The following is a 20,316-nucleotide window of genomic DNA, read 5'->3' as shown; positions in this document are numbered from 1 at the left end:
GTAGCTATTATAATATACGTTAGACATGCCCAATAATGTTAGTAGCTAAGAACTTGAACAATTTATTCAAGAGTTATTTGTTATGGAACTGAAAGCAGTGAGCTCAATGTAATTTGACCTTAATACATTATTACTTTTGTATCGCTATTGCTAAATCTCCTTTACGTTTCTTGACACGATCATGACATTCTCTCGTCAAAAAGACTTTTAAAGAATGGATATTGACTACTGTCAATTTGGTTAGTAACTGTGGAAACGATGACTGATATTCATCGCCACTTTATCATATTTATCCTATCTCATAAAGGTGCTTCCTTTGGCTATTTATGCAGTTCTGAATATGCGTAATTCTTTGCAGAAATGCCTACAAAACTTCAAATTGTTTTTAATGGTTTTTTTTTATTCATTCGCACTCATAAAGTTACCAAATTATTGGCCATCCTATGCTAGTCGTGAGTAAAAAGAGAAGGGCTTTCATCGACGGAAACCCGTTGCATCCTCATCCAGGAGCCGTCGCGAACCTGATCAAGTAATTTACTATTGATGCGATTAAGAATTCGTGTGAAAGTAATTACTATAATGAATTGTATTCTAATCCTGTATCGTAAAACAAAGGTAACTATAGACAAACGTAAGCTATTGTGCGTTGCTATCATTTCTAGATTATCTATCAAGTATAGCAGCCAGATAGTAAATTGAAAGCATGGAATATAGTGCATGATTGAGTTACTCAATAAAGTAAATGCTCTGGATGAAGCTCACAGATAACTCTAATTGATCTATAAGCTACGGTATAGTAGAGGCTCAAAAACAATCAACAGGCTTCAGATATATTTCTGACGGATGGACGCCTGGAATTATAATGTATAAGGTATGGTAAGAGTACGCATGTCGTATTACTCTCTTTTTGAAAAGCATGGAAAGGAGTTGTTCAATAAGTGCTGTCTCACTTCCTTTTGAAATTACATTTTCACGACTAAAGTGTACCGAATCAGCTCCATGTTACACACCGTATATTTTTCAAAAGTATTGCTGTCCAAATAAAGGTTTATCAGATGTAATAACATTCGTGCAAAATTTTCTCGAGGTAACACACGTAAATATTCCAGAATCTTTGTTATCCTTCATTGAACAGCCTTTTGTTTATGTAATCAAAATTCTGTGTCAAGTAAAATTTGAGAAAATAATACAAGACAGAGGTAAATAGAAGAAGTATATAGCAAAATGAGTGTTTCCAAAATCTGAAAGAAGCTTTTCAAAATGATATGTATGTGAGAATAGCAAATGCTATACAGCTATAAAGAATTCTTTTATACACAGTTTCTATAATCTGCATGCAATGATAGAAAGCTCATTATGGATTACCCGGCAGTAGCCTTATAATGGTTATGGTATCATTGCGTCATAGTTATATGGTTGCAGATGAGAAATAAGCTTATTTACTCTAATAACGCTTTCTTTGCAAAAGAGACACTCACATACATCCGTCTATATGCTGGGTCTTTGGCGTAAAACGCAAATACTACGTCCAAACTATGAGTGCCTTTTGGCTTAGGGTTTGTTTCTTGTGGTTGTTGATCAAAATGGTTTTTGACTCGAGACTCGAACAAATTTAACTGGAAAGTTATTGCCACAGTGTATCACCATACTAACCATGTGTGAAGTAATGTACGATAATAAATTGTCTCAACAACGTGACAATGATAAACCACCCACAAATATTAAACGAGCAGTGGCGAATCTTTCCAAATTTCTATATTGGATCTTTTTATATTTCTTTGTCCCATCAAAAAATAAAATAAAAATAAACCATTTCGAGTTGTACTTCCTCTGTTCTAGCTCTTATAAATTATTACTTTTGCAGTTTACACGGTTCTTTTCCTTTCAAATATTATTATCACCTTGAACAAAAGCTTTCTGTTCCGTGCAAGACTATACTCTCACATATGCAACCAACGTTTCGTGAAATTCAACCTCAAACTTATCCATTTTGTCATACAAACAGCAATTATCTCAACGATAGTAAACCAGCAGTAGAAAATATGACATTCAAAATTTTACAAAGCAATCTAAGCGACAATCACAACATACAATTTAATCCTTCAAAAGAGGTTCTAACCGACGCTAACGTTAGTCATGCTTTGAGAAATAATGATAAACAAGCCTCACAAAAGCCAAAACGAAAGCAAGTCAAAAATGCTTGTGGTAAGGCACATATAAATGCTGTTATTGTAGTTACGTCAGGCTTGGATACTAAAATATTGCTAATTTCTTGGCAGTAAACTGTCAGAAAGCGTGTAAGAAATGCGATGATGGAAGGCCTTGCAACCGCTGTATAAAACTTGGGTTAACCGCAACTTGTAGAGATTCAGATCGAAAAGAACGTAAAAAGGGAGTGAAACGAGGACCTTATAAGAAACGCCAAGCTCCTGTTAGAAAGAGTAAATCAGGTAATGAACTTGTATGACAATTTAATTAATAATTGGTCACTATTTGTACTTATGTATTTTAGCTTTCATTATTTTCATATACTTGAACTTATAGCTTCTTCGATGAGTTCAGCAGACGAACAACAACTGGACGACGCACACACTACTCAGGCACAAGCAGTAAATGTGTGCCCTCTAACATACCAGTATACAACCACTGATATTAGCGATAGCCATGCTCATTTTCACAATACATCTTCTGTTAGCAAGAATCATAATCAAATGGCAAATGAAGCTCTAACCATCGATTTAAGAGATAGTATTTGCTATCCTCAAGGAAATTCTTCAATACCAACAGCTTCAGCATCTTCGTCATCATTATCATTATCTACAGCATCATCATTATTACCCTCACCTATTATTAGTAATATCTCGTTGGATTTGTCTGAATCGGATGAAACGTTACACTATGCATATGGTTACACTGCGCCAACAACTGCTGCTACTTCATCAAATAACCAGCATCGCTGCAATCTTTCGTCCACTACAGCAAGTACAACGAGTAAAATGCTGGAACATCAAACCATATCAGGCAATGTCACGCCCTCTATTAACGCAAATTACCAGCAGTTCTATTCTCAAGAAAGCGATTTCCATTACTTACAGCAAGGAAGCATATATGATATACAGCAGCCTTACCAATGCTTAAATATGACCGACAATTTTGCTGTTTTCATCAACAACGAGAACAATGGCAATCCTTTCCAAATAGAGAAATGTGTTCGGCAACAATTTTTACCAGATGCTCAAAATGTTGATGGCAACTTTACAACGAATATGATGTTGCTCGACAGTAACACTTACACAATTGAACAGCAACAAGCTACAAAGAATGAATTTACAGCTATCTATTATAACAGCAATACCAAAATACCAACAGCAACAACAACACTCCTCCTACAACAACAGTATGATAACACTATATGGTAAATTTTCTAGCCTGTGAAAAGCCTTATCTTTTGTATGTTTATTTATGTTACCCCTTAAGATTCAGGTTGCAGTTTGCAACGATGAAAGGAAAAAACAACTATAGTAAAACTTTAGTCATATATGCCGCGTAACCTATTGCTATTAGTACTTTGAGTATAGAATGTACGCCATTTACAGTGAATCACTTCCACTCAATCATAGACAATTTTTAGTACAGTGCCTTCTACATACGCCTTTTTTCTATTTTTTGTTTTAGAATAAAGTTTCTGTATAGAATAACAAATCCTATCCGTCCATAAGGATGACCATAAATGTTTAATACGACCACGTGAGCTACCGGAAAGGTTAGATAATTGTGCGTTTCCAAGCCAATGATGAAGAAAATATGTTGAAAAGAAACAAAAATTGAATATCTTTTATCAGTTCTTCTCGTGTCAAGGAGTGAAGATACCAAATGAATTCAAAGTTAGCTTTAATAGTATATTTGAAAGTTTAAATATGCATTGGAAATAACAATTCTAAATAATTATACAGAAGATCGAAACTGTGATTGCTATGAATACGTAATCTTTTTTTAAACGATTTGTTTTCTGCGACACAATCCACATCCACGCTTTAGCCAGCAAACATAAGCTGTTATAAATACAACAAACAAAACCACAATAACAATAACAGCAATAAGCCATCCAGGCATTTTGGAAGGTCTGCTGACGTTTGGTCTGTCTCTTGTGATTGTGACATACGGAGGATCATTGGCACCAGTGCTCAGTTGGTAAGCCATGAGTCCTTGAAATGGGGCATTGTAATCCAATGCTACTTCAGTCTGTGTCCAATCATCACGGATATCATAGAACTTATCATCCTTGTCGGGCCCACCCACAATGGCACCATACAAAAGATGCTTTTCCTCGGGAGGAGAGGAGTTGATATTGGCAATATCCGTACCGCCCGACGCGCCAGCATGATGAGGATTACGTGGTGAGTTTTTATGGATACCGCACACGTAAGGCGTGGCCATAAAATTATTTCCCAGCATATAATCAATTTGATTCTTGGCAAATTGGGTGTAACTATCTTTCCTCGTGTCATCCAACCGACTATATAATAGAGCTAACAAAGACATGTCTTGAGCAGGCACCATGGAATTAGAGTCACTATACCCGTCACACCATAATAAATCTCCATTGGTAAATGTACAAGGTGAGCCTTTGCCACTGTTAATGATAGTATCCAGGACTTGCTTTGCGGCCGTAGCATATTTTGTGTTACTAGAATCGAGTTCAGATCCCAAAACATAAACAGCAGCAGTTTGGTCGCTCCAATCCATCACACCGATGGTTTTTGTATCTCCTAGTTTGAACTGGTCAAAGTAATTCGAAGCCTTTGTGCGATAATTGGAATCGGCTGTAGCTTTGTACATCCAAAGAGCGGCAAAAGTGAGTTGACTTGTGTAGGTGTTTGTAGCATAATAATCAGCCAGCGCAGGAATTGCTTTGGTATATACAGTTCTAGGAGTTGCTGTGTCAGCCAGATCAAATAGTGAACTAGCCTTTGTCAATAAGGTATCGGCGTAAGCTGAGTCATTAAATTTGTTTCTGAATAAGTAAGATGCTGATGCTAAAGCGGCGCTAGAAATAGCTACTGCGTCGGTTCCTACTGCTGTTCTATTGACTTGGTAAGATGGTCTTGGCTTGGGTATACCTGTGTCAGGACCTAATACCAAATTAAATTATTTTACTATATTTAGTTAAAAAAAAAGCTAAAATTGACAGATGCAAATGATATAATAAGCCCATAATGAGATTTCTCTGTCTTCTTTATCACCTACCCCAGTAATTATTGTCAATATCGCCATCTCCAACTTGCACATAAAATGTATCATTGTTGGGATGCGCTTTGATAAGCCAGTCTGTGCCCCATTTTAGCATATCCTTTAAATAATCTACTTGATTGGCTTTTTGGTATCCATCAAACCAAGCTTCAGCTCCCCACGCAACGATAGACAAGGAATAAGATAGAGGTAGACTGAACTTGATATAATCACTAAAGATAGAAGATACCCTCATTTAGAGATGTAATGCGACCTCTGAACCAATCAAAGAGCAGTGTTCTTACCCAGCATCATAGTATCCGCCAGTTAAATCGACATTATTATCTTTGCCATCGTCTAATGCTGAATCAGAACGCCTAAAACGACATTGGCATAAGTGAAGACAATTTGAGCATTTATGACTATAAATTACATCTATCTGGCGTTCCTAATTCCATCTCTTACCAAGGCACTCTATTATTCGAGGGTAATTTTCCACTACGCTGTGCTTCGTAAAACCATAGAGACTGCATTAACAAGTTTGCGTAATGTACGTTTCCTGTCACGCCTTCAGGATTGGATGGTCCATCTGTAGTTGCTTGTTCGACAGCATGATATTGTGGTAAGATTGCACTCAACAGTAGTAGCGTTAAACCACTGAAACTAATAGATAACGGACGCATATCTATTCTTTATGAAAAACCCAGAAGAGGATTTATAAAATAAAATACAATGTATGTATAAAATTTAAACGTGTGTACTTGTGATCAAAGCGAAATGTAAAAAGAAAAAAAAAAAAAAAGCCAAAAAAAATGAAATAAAAGACATGAAATGTTATTTCTTACAACGAATGTGGTTGGCGGCTGCAGTTCGGTTTTGTGTGTGCGTCCGTCAATTTTATTTTTACACTTTTTGCCTAAAAGCGTGTATTACATTCGCGGTGCTTGAAATTCGGGCCGTTTTATCGTAGAGTGGTCGATTCTGTTGACTTTGCCCCTGTGTACAACAGTGTAGTGGCTGATCAATTGCAGTTTGTCGTACGGTTTCCCTACCATTGCACGTAATGAAGGCGCATTTTAGATCGGTGAATTGGTATTCGCTGGCGGTAACTCTATGTACAACAAAATCATATAAATAAAGACACTCTGTAGATTGGGTATTATGCATTCTTACCGTTCATTCCGACCGACGATAATATGAACAGAAAAAAAAAAGATGTATGTTTGTTAGACCTTTTAGTATTTTGCTTGATGTCTCAAAGAAGTACTGTAATATGAATATTCTGAATTTTTCTCTCGCAATTAGAAGTATTAACAATTGAACTATACTAACTCCTTACTAGAGTTCGGTTCAATTACATAACAGGTATACATTCAATGAGATCCTTCAGTGATTGAGTCGACACATGAGCACCGTATAGTTTTAGTCCTTCGTGCAATACAAAGTCTTTGGCCACCCAAAGCTGACTTTATCGAGCAGACGACGTCAGATTATATTTAGCATAATATATTAGCTTGAATGAACAGATGCAAATTTGATCTTTGAAATGGCCGGTTGAATGCACGTCAATCATGCTATTAAAAGTATTTGTTCATTATCTATTGCGAATCACCATATGATCCATGCTTTCCCGCCAGATCTGTAAATGCCAACACTCACAGTAGCTCCAGAACGATACGTTGTCAATTTCATATCAGCCAATCAATTTTGAAGTGTAAATTTTTTAGGCAGCAGACTTTTAATTTTTTTTTCCTTTTGTTTCTTTCTCTATTTATTTTATTTTATTTTATTTTTTTTTTTTTTTTAACATTTGTAACTTTTGCTTTTATTTGACGCTTTTTACTTCAATTACTATTCTTTCTTTTTTCGTAACATACTATATACTCAATTTATACGTTCATTTCAACTCTTTATCACTATATACCACACTAGCCAGACGTCACAAAATAATCGAGGAAAATTATACTTAAAGTTATAAAGTTGAGTCTGACCTAAAGAGAAAATACTTGACATCATGGATGACGATCAAGGTAAGAATGAAAGCTCTTTCACATTTTGCTGGGAAGCCGATCTCTCACACATTATTCCTTTTTATTGCGTTTTTTATTGCTTTGTATAGAAATTTGCAGAGTTTGCAGATGCGAATCCACACCTGATCATCCTCTCTTTCATCCGTGTAAATGTTCTGGAAGTATTCGATTTGTTCATGAAGATTGGTAAAGTCAATTTCCGGTTTTTTTTTTTTTTTTTTTTTTTTTTTTTGTTTTTTTGTAACAAAATTGTACAGGTTTGCTCATTATACTCATTTTTTTTTTTTTTTTTTTTTTGTAGTTTGATTGAATGGTTATCCCATAGTAAAAAAAAGTAAGGGGAGCTTCCTTCGCAGTGGATATATTTATAGGAGGGAAAATGGGGTTACATAACCGATGAAAAGAACTGTGTTGTATTAATCTATACAAACCTTTGACTATAGATATTGCGAACTTTGTGAACACCCTTTTACTTTTTCGCCAATTTATCGAGATGATATGCCAGAGAGATTACCATTTTATGTTTTATGCACACAATTTATTCGTCGATTATCACGGTTACTGAAAACATGTTTTAGAGGTCTTACTGTCATTTTTGTTTGGCTGATTATGTTACCCAACTTTACGCTATGGACCTGGCGATTTTACTTTTGGAGCGGTGAAAATATTGGCTTCGTGCCTGCATCAACCTATCAAATGATGAATGATACAAGCAGTAACAATATATCGACCATTAGTACAAACATTATAAACGCAACAGTCGCAGCCGATATGACAAATACCACAATGGCAGCAACAACATCATTGAATACACAGTCATTTTGGCTAAGCACTATCAAGTAAAGTATTTGAAATGAATGGTGAGATGCTAGAAGTTTTTTCAAAGCTGCTAACTCCTTCTTTGCTGATGTAGAAACTTTTTGTCAGATTGCCTTGAAGGCCAAATCATTACAGCATTTGTCGTCATTATATTTGTTGCTGGATATTTGTTCAGAGAATGGGTAATGCAAAACTTACCTGTTGAGCAACCACAAATTCTACAACAGCCTCAACCTGTACTACGCCGTCAAAATAACCCTCGAAATGCCAACTTTATTATTGATGAGAACAATGACTTGATTGATAACCGAAATCAACTTTTACAGGAACAAGCAGCAATTGATACATTGTTAAATGCTATGCGAGTTTTGCCTAACGATGCTCATGCAAATGTCAACGAAGAAATAGTAGCAGATCATGCAAATGATTTTGTACCACGACAACGTGAAACTACCAACGCTGTTGAAAATGCTGAGAATATGGATAATGAGTCTTTGAATACGGATCAACGCTTACATCGTCAGTTGAGCAACGTCAGAGTTGAACTTGTCAATGAATTGAACGATTTGCAAAATGACAACTCAAACCGTAGATCTAATGACTGGACTCCCATCATGAATGAACGTTTTGCACGCGATGATGATCAGCTTTTCGGAGGTATCCATAATGCAGCAGCAGATATGGGTCGAACTCCTAGCAATAGTACCCAAGGTTCTCAAGGCGGTAGCGCAGCAGCAGCAGCAGCAGCAGTTTTGCATCAGGATCATTCGTTTGACACTTTTATTCAACAGCAACATGATAATGACCTTCACCATCGCCATCATTTTCACACGGATGATGAAGAGGAACCCAAGGAAGAGCATGATGTCAATAGAGAAGAGAATGTTGAGGAAATGGATGATGATGATGAAAATGCAAGTTTACCTGATCTCGTTGACGAAGAACAGAGAAGACTGAATCGTGATGCACTTCATAATATGGTTTGGGAACATTTAGCAAATCGCGGATTGCATGTTCCTCCTGAAGAGGCACGTCGACAAATGGCTGCGATGAATGAAACGGAAGACGAACGACAACAAAGACGTCAAGCTGCTATAGCTCTCGTTGAAGAAGCAGCAAGACAACAACGGTTGGAACGTTTCAATGAGGCTCTTGCAGGTCAAGCAGCAGCAGCAGTACCACCTCCACGAAACAATAATATTGCAGCAGCAGCAGCAGCAGCAGCAGCAGATAACGATGACAACGACGAGCCTTTGGACGTTGGAGATGATATAAATGGTGTCTTGGAAGCCATTGGTATGAGAGGAAACCCTTGGATGTTGGTACAAAATTCAGTATTAATGTCCTTGATGATCAGTCTCTGTCTTGGAGTAGCTATTTGGATTCCTTTTGTGGTTGGCCGATTAGTTATTCTGATACGTCCTATTAGCTTTATTGAAACACCTATCTATTTAATGAGATTGATCACAGATCCTCTTGTCGATTTTGTTTTAGATCTTTGCCTTCCTTTCGTTTGGTCGAATCTCAAGGCTTTATTACCAAACAATATACAATATGTATTCAAAACGATACAGAGTCGTGCTACTGGCATATTTCAAGATCTTACAACATACAGCCATAACAACAATCAGACAGCCCATAGTGATTTCATATCTTCTTCTACTACTGCGGCTTCAACAGCCATGAAAACCGTTATAGAATCAACGATAGAAAATATAACAGAACCTATCAATGGTGGGAGCCTCAACTTGACAAACGGCATTTTGTCCATGTCTCCCTTCGCTGCATTGATGAAGATGAACTGGAGCACTATGCAGAATAAGATTGAAAATATGAGCTCATTAGCATTGATTCGTTGGCATCGTTTCGCTACGGGTCGTACCGCTGTGGATCGTAGTATGTGTATCTTAGTTGGCTACCTCGTTTTAATTTTGGTAGGTTCGTGGTACCTATCACATAGCCAAAACAGTAACACCGACAGAAGCAACAACAATAGACGCCGACGTGCCTTGGCAGCAGCAGCAGCAGCAGCTAACGCCCGAGGAGGAGTTGGGGCAAATCACCAAATTCTTATTCCTCGAGATACCATTCGTGAGCTCATTCGTCAACAAGGCATTTTCCTTAAAGTTCTCTTCTTCATTTTGATTGAACTCATTGTCTTCCCCACCGTCTGTGGCTTCCTACTCGATTTTGCCACTCTACCTCTATTCGCCGATGCTTCTCTCACCACGCGCTACCTATTCCATTTAAAACGTCCTTATTTCTCCTACTTTGCCCATTGGTTCCTGGGTACAGGTGTTTTGTTCTATTTCGCTATTTTCATCACGGTTTGCCGAGAAATTATCCGACCAGGTGTGATGTGGTTTATCCGTGACCCCAACGATCCCCAGTTCCATCCTGTCCAAGAAATGGTCGAACGTCCTTTTCCTAACCTGCTGCATAAAATCAGCCAATCTGCTCTCATCTATTCATTTATGCTGGTCTTTGGTGTAGGTACAGTGACCTACACCTTAGGTTATATAGACGGTCTATTCCCCTTACGTCTACCCTTTGACACCCTCTCACTTACTGGAAACAACAAGACGGCATTAACAAGTGTAGCAGTAGACTTGCTCATTGTTCAGTTTTTGGTTCCTCCCCTGATCAAATTCATTAATCCTAGAGCGGTTTTTAAGAAAGCTTTGGGTATTTGGTGGCGTGTTGCTTCGCGACAATTACGTTTGACCTCATTTATGTTCAACGAACGTAAATTGGATGAAGAAGGCTACCATCATCGTCGTACATTGAAGGCATGGCTTTTAAGAGAGAAGGCTGTTATTCCTGATGCTGCTACGGATGCATATTCTGAAGTTGCTATTGATGATGAAAATAGTTCTGTTGTATTTCGACGTGATGGTATGATGGTGCGCGTGCCAAAGTATGATAGTGTGCCTGTTGATCCCAAGCGTCGCATGTTGGTGCCTGTTGATCCTGTTACTTTAGAAGCTATTGATTTGGAAGAAAGACGCAGAGGTCATCCTGCTGCAGCCGATACGAATGATGAGTCGCAAGCAACTATAGTGGTTTACATTCCACCTTACTTTAAGCAAAGAACGATCTTCTTTTTGTTCTACATGTGGTTGTTTATTTCATTATTTGCTTGTTCTGTTACTGTCTTACCTCGTAAGTAGTGGAAGAATGAAAAGGCGAAAATTGTTAAGAATAGCTGTTAACATTCTATTTCTTCTATGTAGTTCTCGCTGGTCGTGTTATTTTGAACAGCTATATTCTAACTGGAGAATCATCAAGCAAAACGAATGATCTTTATTCGTTTACATTGGGAATTTATCTTATGACAGGTTTTGGAATTTTGGTTTATTGGATAAAGGACTATTACGCACAGCATGGTCATTCAGGTGATCATGAACGACTTTATCAATTTATTAAAGAAAAAGCAGGAAAGGTAAGAAACTCGAAAATAAAGAGAACACTGATGCTATAAGAGAAAATAGTAATTGAAACTATTTCCTGTTGGCTTGTTCTTTCAAATAGGCTTTGAAATTCTTTTACCTGGTTATGACGGTTGGTGTCATCATCCCATTCCTTCTTGCTGTCATAGTTGATCTCTATATATTCTTACCAGTTCGAGATGTGAACCCTAGAATCGAAATACTGGGCTATTTTTCATTGGTAAGAATGGCTCTTCTACATCATTTATTGTCACGGGCCGAACATCATTCACAGTTCTGACTTCTTCTGTCTTATTCTTATAGAATTGGTCTCTTGGTATTGCTTATCTAAGCCTTGTACATAATTTGATTCATGTGCTTCCTGCCAATAACCGGGTCCGTCGAACAGTGAACGAAATGTTGGGCGGCAATGGCTTCATGCAAACAGATGTATGGACTATCACGCTTACAATAATTGGCCCTGTGATTATTTGTGCATTGCTTGCTATTATTGTACCTGGAATTATCTCTTGGACGATCCTTCAAGTACTGAGTAAGTCTCCTATTTTATTATTGCTGAAAGAGTACCTGCTATGGTTGATGTGGAAAACTTCAAAAGGAGAGAGATCTGTTCTGAGATTGGTTATAACCTATTTTTGTTTTTCAAAAAAATTAGAATCAAGAGATGCTTTCATGCAAATTTCTGTCACAAGATACGCATATCCAGCCATTTTTGGTATCTGTTTGATTATCTTGATTGGTTTTGTTATGAAAAAAATGTTGAATATTTGGTTAGAAACAGTCAGAAATGATACTTATTTGATTGGAAAACGATTACACAATATGCCGACACCTGCAGAACAACGTAGAAATAGTAATAGTAGCAGTTAGAGATAAAAACCTAATCAAAGATAAGGGACTGAATTCCCTGCATGTAAAAACGATGAAACCCCTAGATATAATTACACTTTTCTTGTAATGCATACTTTACGCTTCCATTTCCTCTCCTTTATTACATACTACCCGAAGTTACATTATGTATGTTATATTTCTTTTTTTTTTATACTTGTAATCATGGGACTTTGTCGATAAAGAAGGAGTGAGTGTAAATCAATGACTTATAATTTGATCAGGAAAAACTATTTTGTTGAGAACTCGGTTTGTCAGAATTACTATTCTTATTTAAGATGTCTTAAATAAGGTTATGCAAGCATTAGTTAACTTATGTTTGAAATGTTGGCATGTAGTAGCTTAACATATTTCACGTCTTGAACATTGTACAAGTTGTTTTAGGCTGTGCCTATAGATGTATAAACAAGGCTGGGTTGCCCTAGTAATAGGTTTTGCTTCACCTTCCTTTTACGTGAGTTGTAATTCAATCATCTCCATTGGTATTTTCGAGGATCGTAACCATACTTCATCTACAAGTCTTCATATTATTGCTTATGAAAGTGATGCTTTTTGGCAGCAGCAATTACCATTTTTAGCTTGGCATGTACGTCTTTTACCTTTTTCTCGACTATCTCCAGGCTACTCAGGAGTAATCTATTAAGCTCTCTGGATTCTAGTTCAGTAACGCATATTTTAGACAACTGTTTTATGAGCAAATGCCAACCACTATATTTCAGCTTTCATATTATTAGTTCGAAAATCTGCGCGATAGAAGATCATTTCTTTGCTGATAGTTAGATTTAGTTTAAGCGTAGTCTGCACTGAGGTTGTAACTGTTGACGAGCCTAACGCGCTGAAAGCAATATTTGATTCTAAAATTCCAATAGTATTTCTACTATACATAGATACGTCAGACTGAAGTGTAGTAAACAAAAAGAGCTTTGCTCTTGTATGTTCCTCTCCGCTTCCCCGCTACCTCTCCTTTCTTCAACGAAATAAAGAAATCTGTTGGTGCTCAATCACGCATAAATGAAGTAGAGAAAACTTTAATTAAAGTATACACTGCAATATCAAAGGGCTGAAGAGTTCATCATCAATTTGCCCGTGCAAAGAATGATAACAGGAAAAACTTTATTATGTTGTTGATAAAATTGGATATCCGTATTGATAATAAAGAAAACCAAGTCTCGTGATATAATGAAATTGATTGTGTACAAAGACACACACACGTACACACGCGCGGACACAACACAGGATTGATGATGATTAGATGACTGCACCTTTATTTACCACTGTAGGCATCACTCTTCGTTGCTCTGGTGGCTCATTCTTTTTTTTTTTTTTTTTTCTTTTCTCTCTTTTGATTCCAAATTAATGAATGATACAATAATGACCTTTATTGTTATTTTTCTTTTGGTAGTTGTACACCAAAAGTGCAAGCATAGAGTTTAAATCTTTGTGACATGGAAAGGACGCTTTATATACGTGCCTTGTTGAATATGGTGTCGATAACATGTACATGTAAATAAGTGCATAACATAACCGTTCGAAATACACTCATAGCGTAGATACTCTGAAGACAGCTATCGGTTATCGATTTTACATACAATCAGGGTTATTTCCATAGCTTTTAAGTTTTCTTTTCTGAATGCATGTGTAACTTTTGAAACCTTTCCTTTCCCCCATGACTTCAATAACACACAACATTTACATAGAGCTGCATTAAGACTTTCTTTTTTGTATAAAAGTAAAACTTTCTTTCAGCAAAGGAAACATCTTTTTTCTCTCGCTCTTTTATTTGAATTAGTTATATTGTATATATATATAAAAAGAGGGCTGCTATAGAAATCAAAATGAATACGAATGCACCTGATCTGAATATTACCTATTATAATCAAGAGTACCATCATAATACTAAAACGGTGCCAATAACGATTACCCATCACCAACCGCAACAGCAGCAACAGCAGCAACCATATCAATTATACTCTAGTAGTGGTACCGGTTATCATCAAATTTGTTGCGGTACGCATCATCCTCACACATCCGTGGCCTCCTTTAACTACCGTAATAACTTCTCCATATCACCACCTTCATCCATTGCATCTTCTTTATCATCGTCTCAAGGCTCTTTCCAATCCACAACGTCTCATATTTTATCCACAAGTACTCGTAAGCAGCAGCAACCACATCAACAGATGACCTCATTACTACCAGCACCGCCAGTCTTACAACAAGCGGTACCGCTACTAACAGCATCATCACCCTCCATCATTAATAGTAACAGCTGGAATTTTACTTGGCTCGTCTTCATGAACGAGAAATGGATTCCTTTTGATCCAATTAACCAAACGAAACTTGAGCAAACACTAACAGTTGGCGGTACTTTTGTAGATATAGTGGATGGCCATTTTCCAGATGTTAGAAAAGTACGAGTATTTCCTAAAAATAATTATCTCAGTTATTTGGGTGTCAAGTATAGATTATCGCGAATCATGCAACCTGATGCTTATTCAAACCATGTGGGGCTTATTCATAATAATAATAACACTAATAACATCGCCAATAACAGTAGTAATACTTACAATGATTATGATAATGATAATAATATTAATAGTAGTAGTGGTAGTAGTAGTAGTAGTAGTCGTCAACTGCCTAAAAGGGCCTTTATAGACAACAATAAGGATTTGAGAAATTTTGAAAGACATAAAATGTATAATACTTAGTAGCAGCGAGTGTACGTATTTAAGAAAAATATATACGTACAATGGTTTTGTTGTTTTAAAAAATGTAAATGAACGATATCTTCCTTATATTAGTTAGTCTTTTGGATAATGTTATTTGGACAATTACTAACGTAACGACCGTTCATTTAGCCAATAACCGTATTATATACAATTTTCACCAGCTAGTTACAAAGCAAAGAAAAAAAGAAAAAAAACTTAAAAGTACACCAGTAGTCATACCGATGTTCTTATAACAGCTAATATAATAGTTATTTTTATGTTGCATGAGAATAAATAAGCCAAAATTTGAGTCAAAATCAAGGGATGAGTAGGAGACGAATGATAAATTGCTATAGTAATGAATCAGGTCAATTTGCAGCCTTTCATCTTCCTGTACCAACATATTCAGCAGCAGAAGCTAGTAAGTCAATAGCCGAAGACGATGTTCTCAAATGACTATTGCTGTGATAAGGTAGAGGTGGCTCATAAGTAGCCGTAGGAGGGCGCTGAAAGGAGGAAGAGAAAGTACTATGATAAGAAGGTGTATAAGTATGGGTAATGGTATTAATATCATTATTAGTATTAGTAATAGTAGTAGTATTTGTTGCTGTAGTGGTTGTAGGAGTAATAGGAGTAGAAGTGGAAGGAGAATAGGATGAAGGCTGGTGTCGTTGAGGGATCTCCCTGGTGATTGAAGTATTTATAAGTGGAGGTAAATGCTGGTAACTCGTAGATGTTTCCATGACAGGAAGCGCAGAAGCTCTCCTCAAGAAAGGTGGAGAAATAGGAGCAGCAGCATAAGATGAATGGCCGTGATAAGACCCATACGACGACAAGGGTGGTGCCGTTGGTTGTACTAAAGAGGATTGACGTTGACGACGTGTTGTTGTCGCCGCTGACAATAAACTTCCTCCATTCTTACGTGAACGATTCACTTTTGCTCGACGATTCTGAAACCAGACCTGTCAAAAAAAAAAAAACCATAAAAAAAAAGAATAAATGAACAATTCTCTATCACCTCTAATTCATTTCTTTAGATTCTATCAAGTGTATGAGTGTATATCGAGTTTGATCACCCAAGTTTGTAGTCTCACCTGAACTTCTCTTTCATCCATATTCAATTCTGTAGCTAAGTTCTTCCTAACTTCAGAGCTTGGGGTATCTGTTTGATCAAATATTTCCATTAAGCGAGTAAATTGTGCTGGGGTTGTTCTCTTTCTTTTATGCCGACTTAATTGTGAAGAATTGACAATACCGTTACTAGTACCATTAGTTTTTGAGGAAACAATAGATGATATGGGAGTTGTGTCTCCACTGTCCATATTACTGTTGGTCGTAGCGGGAGACACGGATCCAGACTGTCGATTTGTGGCAGCTGAAGCCATCATTCTAGGCTCAATTGATTCGTTATTTAACAAGGCTGATATCGCAAGTGAACTTCGACGGTTCATTATGGGTGGCATTTTTCCCTGGACAGAATGGTAAAAGATGCTTGAAGTGTTCGAGTAAGAAAAATAGGAAAAGAGCAAGGGAGTAGAGCAGAAAAAGTCGCTTTTTTATTCATAGGTCAAAAGCGGGTTTATCTTCAGTTGGTTATCTCTTTGAATATACGGAGTGAAACCTGATTTTTTGTTTCATTTTCATAAAAAAAAAAAAGACAAACCGCACAGATGTCACTACGAAAGCTTATAATGCCAGCGACCGCATTCACCGTATTTGGGGAACAGCCAAGTAAGCAAAACGAAGAGTAACAGAATCGCACGTCATAGGTTTACGTACGCTGATCATTTCCAATACTAAAACTTGGAAAGTTTATTGATTCCATCTTGAAGGTTTTTTTGTTAAAAAGAAATCCATCAGAGCCTACTACTTAATTGCTGGAACATATTTGATTTGCAGAGATATGCCGATTGTAAGGTTTCAAAGTAAGCAACTGGGCTGGTAATTGGCATTGTCTCAAGTGTACTGGACTCGCATATTCTCTTTGTCGTAAACTATTAATGCCTTACCCATAGTCCTTCACTTTTGATTGAAGGAAAATAGATGCTGTATCAGTTTGAGCATTACAATAGTTAAATAGCTTGTCCTCATGTTTTAAACCCTACATTAAGCTTTTTCCTTTTTGACAGCTGAATGTCAATAAGCGCCTTCTTTTTTCTTTTTTCTTCTTTGAACATGCTTTTCTACACAACTTTAATCATTATCTAGAAGTCTCTCATTTCTTTGATTAATTACTTCCGGATGCCTTTTGACGTCCAACTACGGAAAAAGAGAGCAGTTTTACTATCCCTGAAAATCACTCATGACTAACAGCCCTTGATGTTGTGTACATGGTTTCACTCTGCATATCAAACATCAATCACTTATTAACAAAACATATGAAACAGAATGTACCTCATGTAATTTTGCTTTGCATTTTCGGATGTTACGATTGGATATAACCGAAAGTATATTCCCTCAGCGGACACCCAAAAAATTCTAGGGGATTGGAAAATTCCAACGAGTCGCCCACTGAGCGCGTCCATTGAAATCAACCGTTTTCTAACGCGTTCCATATTGATCCGCATTCCTTATCAAGAAATATTGGCTATCAAAGGGTCTCTTTTACAACAAAACTCCTAACAATCCATTGAGAATCATCTGGTACTGCAAACACCAAACCATGAGTTCTCTTTTAGTGGAAACCGTCAAACATTTGCACAACTGCACGATGTTGCATTTTGAAGAATCACGCTTCAATGAATATCTTAACGAATCATCGCTCCAACAAAAGATCAGCCCACATTATTCGTTCGTATCTGATAATTGTCAATTAATCAGACTTTCTCTTTATTATCTACCCATAAGTACAGTATTATGCACTTTACACCTCATACTCTTCTTTTTTATTTTGATTTTTGAAAGAAAACTCAAAGTGCCCCTAACATTACTATAGTCATCGTTTATTCCGTACAGGATATATATACCGCAGAATAGCAGTAAATGTCAATAAATCATAGTAGCACAGATATGCTTTTGGATTTAGAAAGAAATTACGATACAGATAGTAGCGGAATTTACCGTTCACCCAGAGTGCAAGCAGAGGACCAAAACAGTAGAAGCAGTCGTGGCAGTGGAAGGCGAAGAAGACGACGAGAACAAATAATACACTATCCAGCAACAGAAGAGCGATACCGCTTATTTCTGTTTTGCTCACTTTTGGTGGTTACAGTTATTTGTGTCTTCACAAGCCTTCTAGTTTCTTCAATATCAAAATCAAACTGCTCAGACCGAATTGTATGGATGCCTAATTGCAACAGGGAGGAATATTAATACAACCAATTATTACAATTAAAACTGTAGATGACTCAAGAGAAACCACTTGATCAACGAATTCTAACCTAAATTCGTGCAATTTTTTATATATAAACTCACGCTTCAGTATCAGATCATATTATTGACCGATGTGTGATAAAACCTGAAGTATGTACAAAGCGCCATGTTTCCTTGATTCATCAAATAGTACCATGAGTTATATAGTATTAGGAGACGTTGATTATACACAAAATTGGTTGGTAGAAAGTTTACTTCGTCTTATCAAAAGCAGCTCTGTCGAGCGAATGGTATTGTTAAACAGAAAGAAAAGCAAAATGCCATAAAACTCTCGCTCAAGAAAGGTTTTTCTGCCATAATTGATGCATTGCCTCAATTAAATAGGTACAGTTGAATTCTATATAAAAATTGGTTGCTTCCTTCTCCATGCATTAAGAAAGCATTCTGCAGTTGTACATTCATAAAAACGCTACACGATTTGTTAACAACATATATCCCAAAGCAACCTAAAACGCCACCTTACCAAATATCAAAAATATCCTGACGGTTGTAAACAACAAACAATTAGCAAGGTTTGACTTTTAGGTTTGCCATTTTCCAATGACCTCATGGTCTAAAACGCCTCAGGATTTCGTATCAGCATTCGTTGATGGATGTCAAGCACTGATCATCACATTCTACCACTTTGTTAATCCACTGGTTCTTTCAACATTATTTCAATGACTTTAGCTACGGCATAGTTCACTTCATTGATCCACAGAACGTCTCTTCTCTAATCGAAGTTATCCTACCTGACCGATGGTAGTAAATAGACCTTTTCGCTTTGCCATTAAGCTTCGTGAACCTGGACGTTTCAACAATGTCAGGGGTTTTCTTTTTCATTTTCCAGTGGTCAGTGCGTGATGGTATTGCTCAGCCCATCAATCACAGTTGCATTTCAATTTTTCGTCAAGAATGTTCAGAATCAAATAAACCATGAAAGAGACTTCAATACAACAACCAGATATTTTCGATATACTAAGAGCGAATGCCGCATACTATATCATACAAGATCGGCTCACTTTATAATCGATGCTGTATCTATAAGTAAGAACTTGAACATGCATCTACGGCTTCCTCCCTTTACAACCAACACCTAAATTGCTCTGATTTTTATTCAATCCCAATATTTTAGTTATTACATATAAAAAGACAGGGTAATTTCCTTTTTTCTTGTTGGCGATAGTTTGTGTTTGTTATTTCTATTTCTATTTCATAGTCTACTAGAGCAATATAAAGTGGATATGTCTTTTATTTACAGTACAACAGATGGTATTCTTTGCGATTGATTTCATTTTTCGTGCACATACATGTATTTCACCAAACTTTTCCATTTTTGAGTATTCCAAAACTAGTCCTTTCTTTGAATAAGATTGTATGTGCTCTCAAGTACTAAATTTGGATGTCAAACAATGAAAAGAAAGAAGCTCCATACTGACCACAGCTTTTTTTTATATATCATAACTCTGATTTCAAAATTCTGATAAATAGTTTGCTTTAATGTTAGCATTTTCCTTCTTTTTTTTTTTTTTCATCAACTTATGAAAGCAGAATTACAAAATGCAAGCTTACTACTCTTCTGCAGCCAAACTTCAGACATTTCAAAGTATACATTTATTAATATTAATAAAAACGTGCCTTATTTTTTTTTCTAATCTGTCTCTTTATAAATGATAGGATGAATTTCGAGTTTTATCTGAACAGCATAGCACTCTTAGAAAAGATGTTATAAATTTTGCATATTACATGATTATTCACTGGTTGGATAACAAAGAAACTTCAACTTGCCCTCCTTTGCTTCAAGGTAAATTCTGGAGTCACTGCTACAGACTTGTCAGTGAT

At 36.6% G+C, this 20,316-nt stretch overlaps 7 protein-coding genes across 7 annotated transcripts; 5 read left to right on the top strand and 2 right to left on the bottom strand.

Annotated features, from left to right (window-relative positions):
- Positions 1 to 543: 543 nt before the first annotated feature.
- Positions 544 to 1,433, top strand: BDF20DRAFT_832474 (uncharacterized protein; the record flags this gene model as incomplete). Its single annotated transcript, XM_053078544.1, has 4 exons — positions 544 to 631; positions 798 to 876; positions 916 to 1,168; positions 1,347 to 1,433. 4 exons carry the CDS (start codon positions 544 to 546, stop codon positions 1,431 to 1,433), a joined length of 507 nt encoding a protein of 168 aa, XP_052938921.1.
- A 596-nt stretch (positions 1,434 to 2,029) lies between these two features.
- Positions 2,030 to 3,736, top strand: BDF20DRAFT_273512 (uncharacterized protein). The gene is made up of 4 exons (XM_053075054.1): positions 2,030 to 2,185; positions 2,295 to 2,441; positions 2,545 to 3,415; positions 3,478 to 3,736. Coding segments are annotated over exons 1-4 (1,053 nt in total). The 5' UTR covers positions 2,030 to 2,151; the 3' UTR covers positions 3,479 to 3,736.
- Positions 3,737 to 3,993: 257 nt separating this feature from the next.
- BDF20DRAFT_904605 (Six-hairpin glycosidase-like protein) lies at positions 3,994 to 5,762 on the bottom strand (the record flags this gene model as incomplete). The annotated part of the gene is made up of 4 exons (XM_053083053.1): positions 3,994 to 5,132; positions 5,248 to 5,462; positions 5,535 to 5,606; positions 5,695 to 5,762. 4 exons carry the CDS (start codon positions 5,760 to 5,762, stop codon positions 3,994 to 3,996), a joined length of 1,494 nt encoding a protein of 497 aa, XP_052938919.1.
- A 1,260-nt stretch (positions 5,763 to 7,022) lies between these two features.
- Positions 7,023 to 12,572, top strand: BDF20DRAFT_998168 (uncharacterized protein). The gene is made up of 8 exons (XM_053085452.1): positions 7,023 to 7,259; positions 7,349 to 7,445; positions 7,561 to 7,593; positions 7,703 to 8,098; positions 8,173 to 11,240; positions 11,312 to 11,520; positions 11,610 to 11,747; positions 11,831 to 12,572. The coding sequence occupies exons 1-8, from the start codon at positions 7,244 to 7,246 to the stop codon at positions 12,395 to 12,397; spliced, it is 4,524 nt and encodes a 1,507-aa protein (XP_052938918.1). The 5' UTR covers positions 7,023 to 7,243; the 3' UTR covers positions 12,398 to 12,572.
- Position 12,573: 1 nt separating this feature from the next.
- Positions 12,574 to 13,554, top strand: BDF20DRAFT_850856 (uncharacterized protein). Its single transcript, XM_053079986.1, has 2 exons — positions 12,574 to 13,289; positions 13,374 to 13,554. The coding sequence occupies exon 1, from the start codon at positions 12,813 to 12,815 to the stop codon at positions 13,056 to 13,058; it is 246 nt and encodes an 81-aa protein (XP_052938917.1). The 5' UTR covers positions 12,574 to 12,812; the 3' UTR covers positions 13,059 to 13,289; positions 13,374 to 13,554.
- Positions 13,555 to 14,670: 1,116 nt separating this feature from the next.
- BDF20DRAFT_809129 (uncharacterized protein) lies at positions 14,671 to 14,943 on the top strand (the record flags this gene model as incomplete). Its single annotated transcript, XM_053076580.1, has 1 exon — positions 14,671 to 14,943. A coding segment is annotated over one exon (273 nt), but the record flags the coding sequence as incomplete, so codon positions are not given.
- Positions 14,944 to 16,085: 1,142 nt separating this feature from the next.
- Positions 16,086 to 16,663, bottom strand: BDF20DRAFT_850852 (uncharacterized protein). The gene has a single exon (XM_053079985.1). The coding sequence runs from the start codon at positions 16,584 to 16,586 to the stop codon at positions 16,167 to 16,169; it is 420 nt and encodes a 139-aa protein (XP_052938915.1). The 5' UTR covers positions 16,587 to 16,663; the 3' UTR covers positions 16,086 to 16,166.
- Between the last annotated feature and the right edge of the window lie 3,653 nt (positions 16,664 to 20,316).

The sequence above is a fragment of the Mycotypha africana genome, assembly GCF_025528875.1.
Source record: "Mycotypha africana strain NRRL 2978 chromosome Unknown BDF20scaffold_2, whole genome shotgun sequence".
Lineage (NCBI taxonomy): Eukaryota > Fungi > Mucoromycota > Mucoromycetes > Mucorales > Mycotyphaceae > Mycotypha > Mycotypha africana.
Note: the sequence above shows the minus strand (reverse complement) of the source record. Positions and strands in the feature narration are given on the sequence as shown.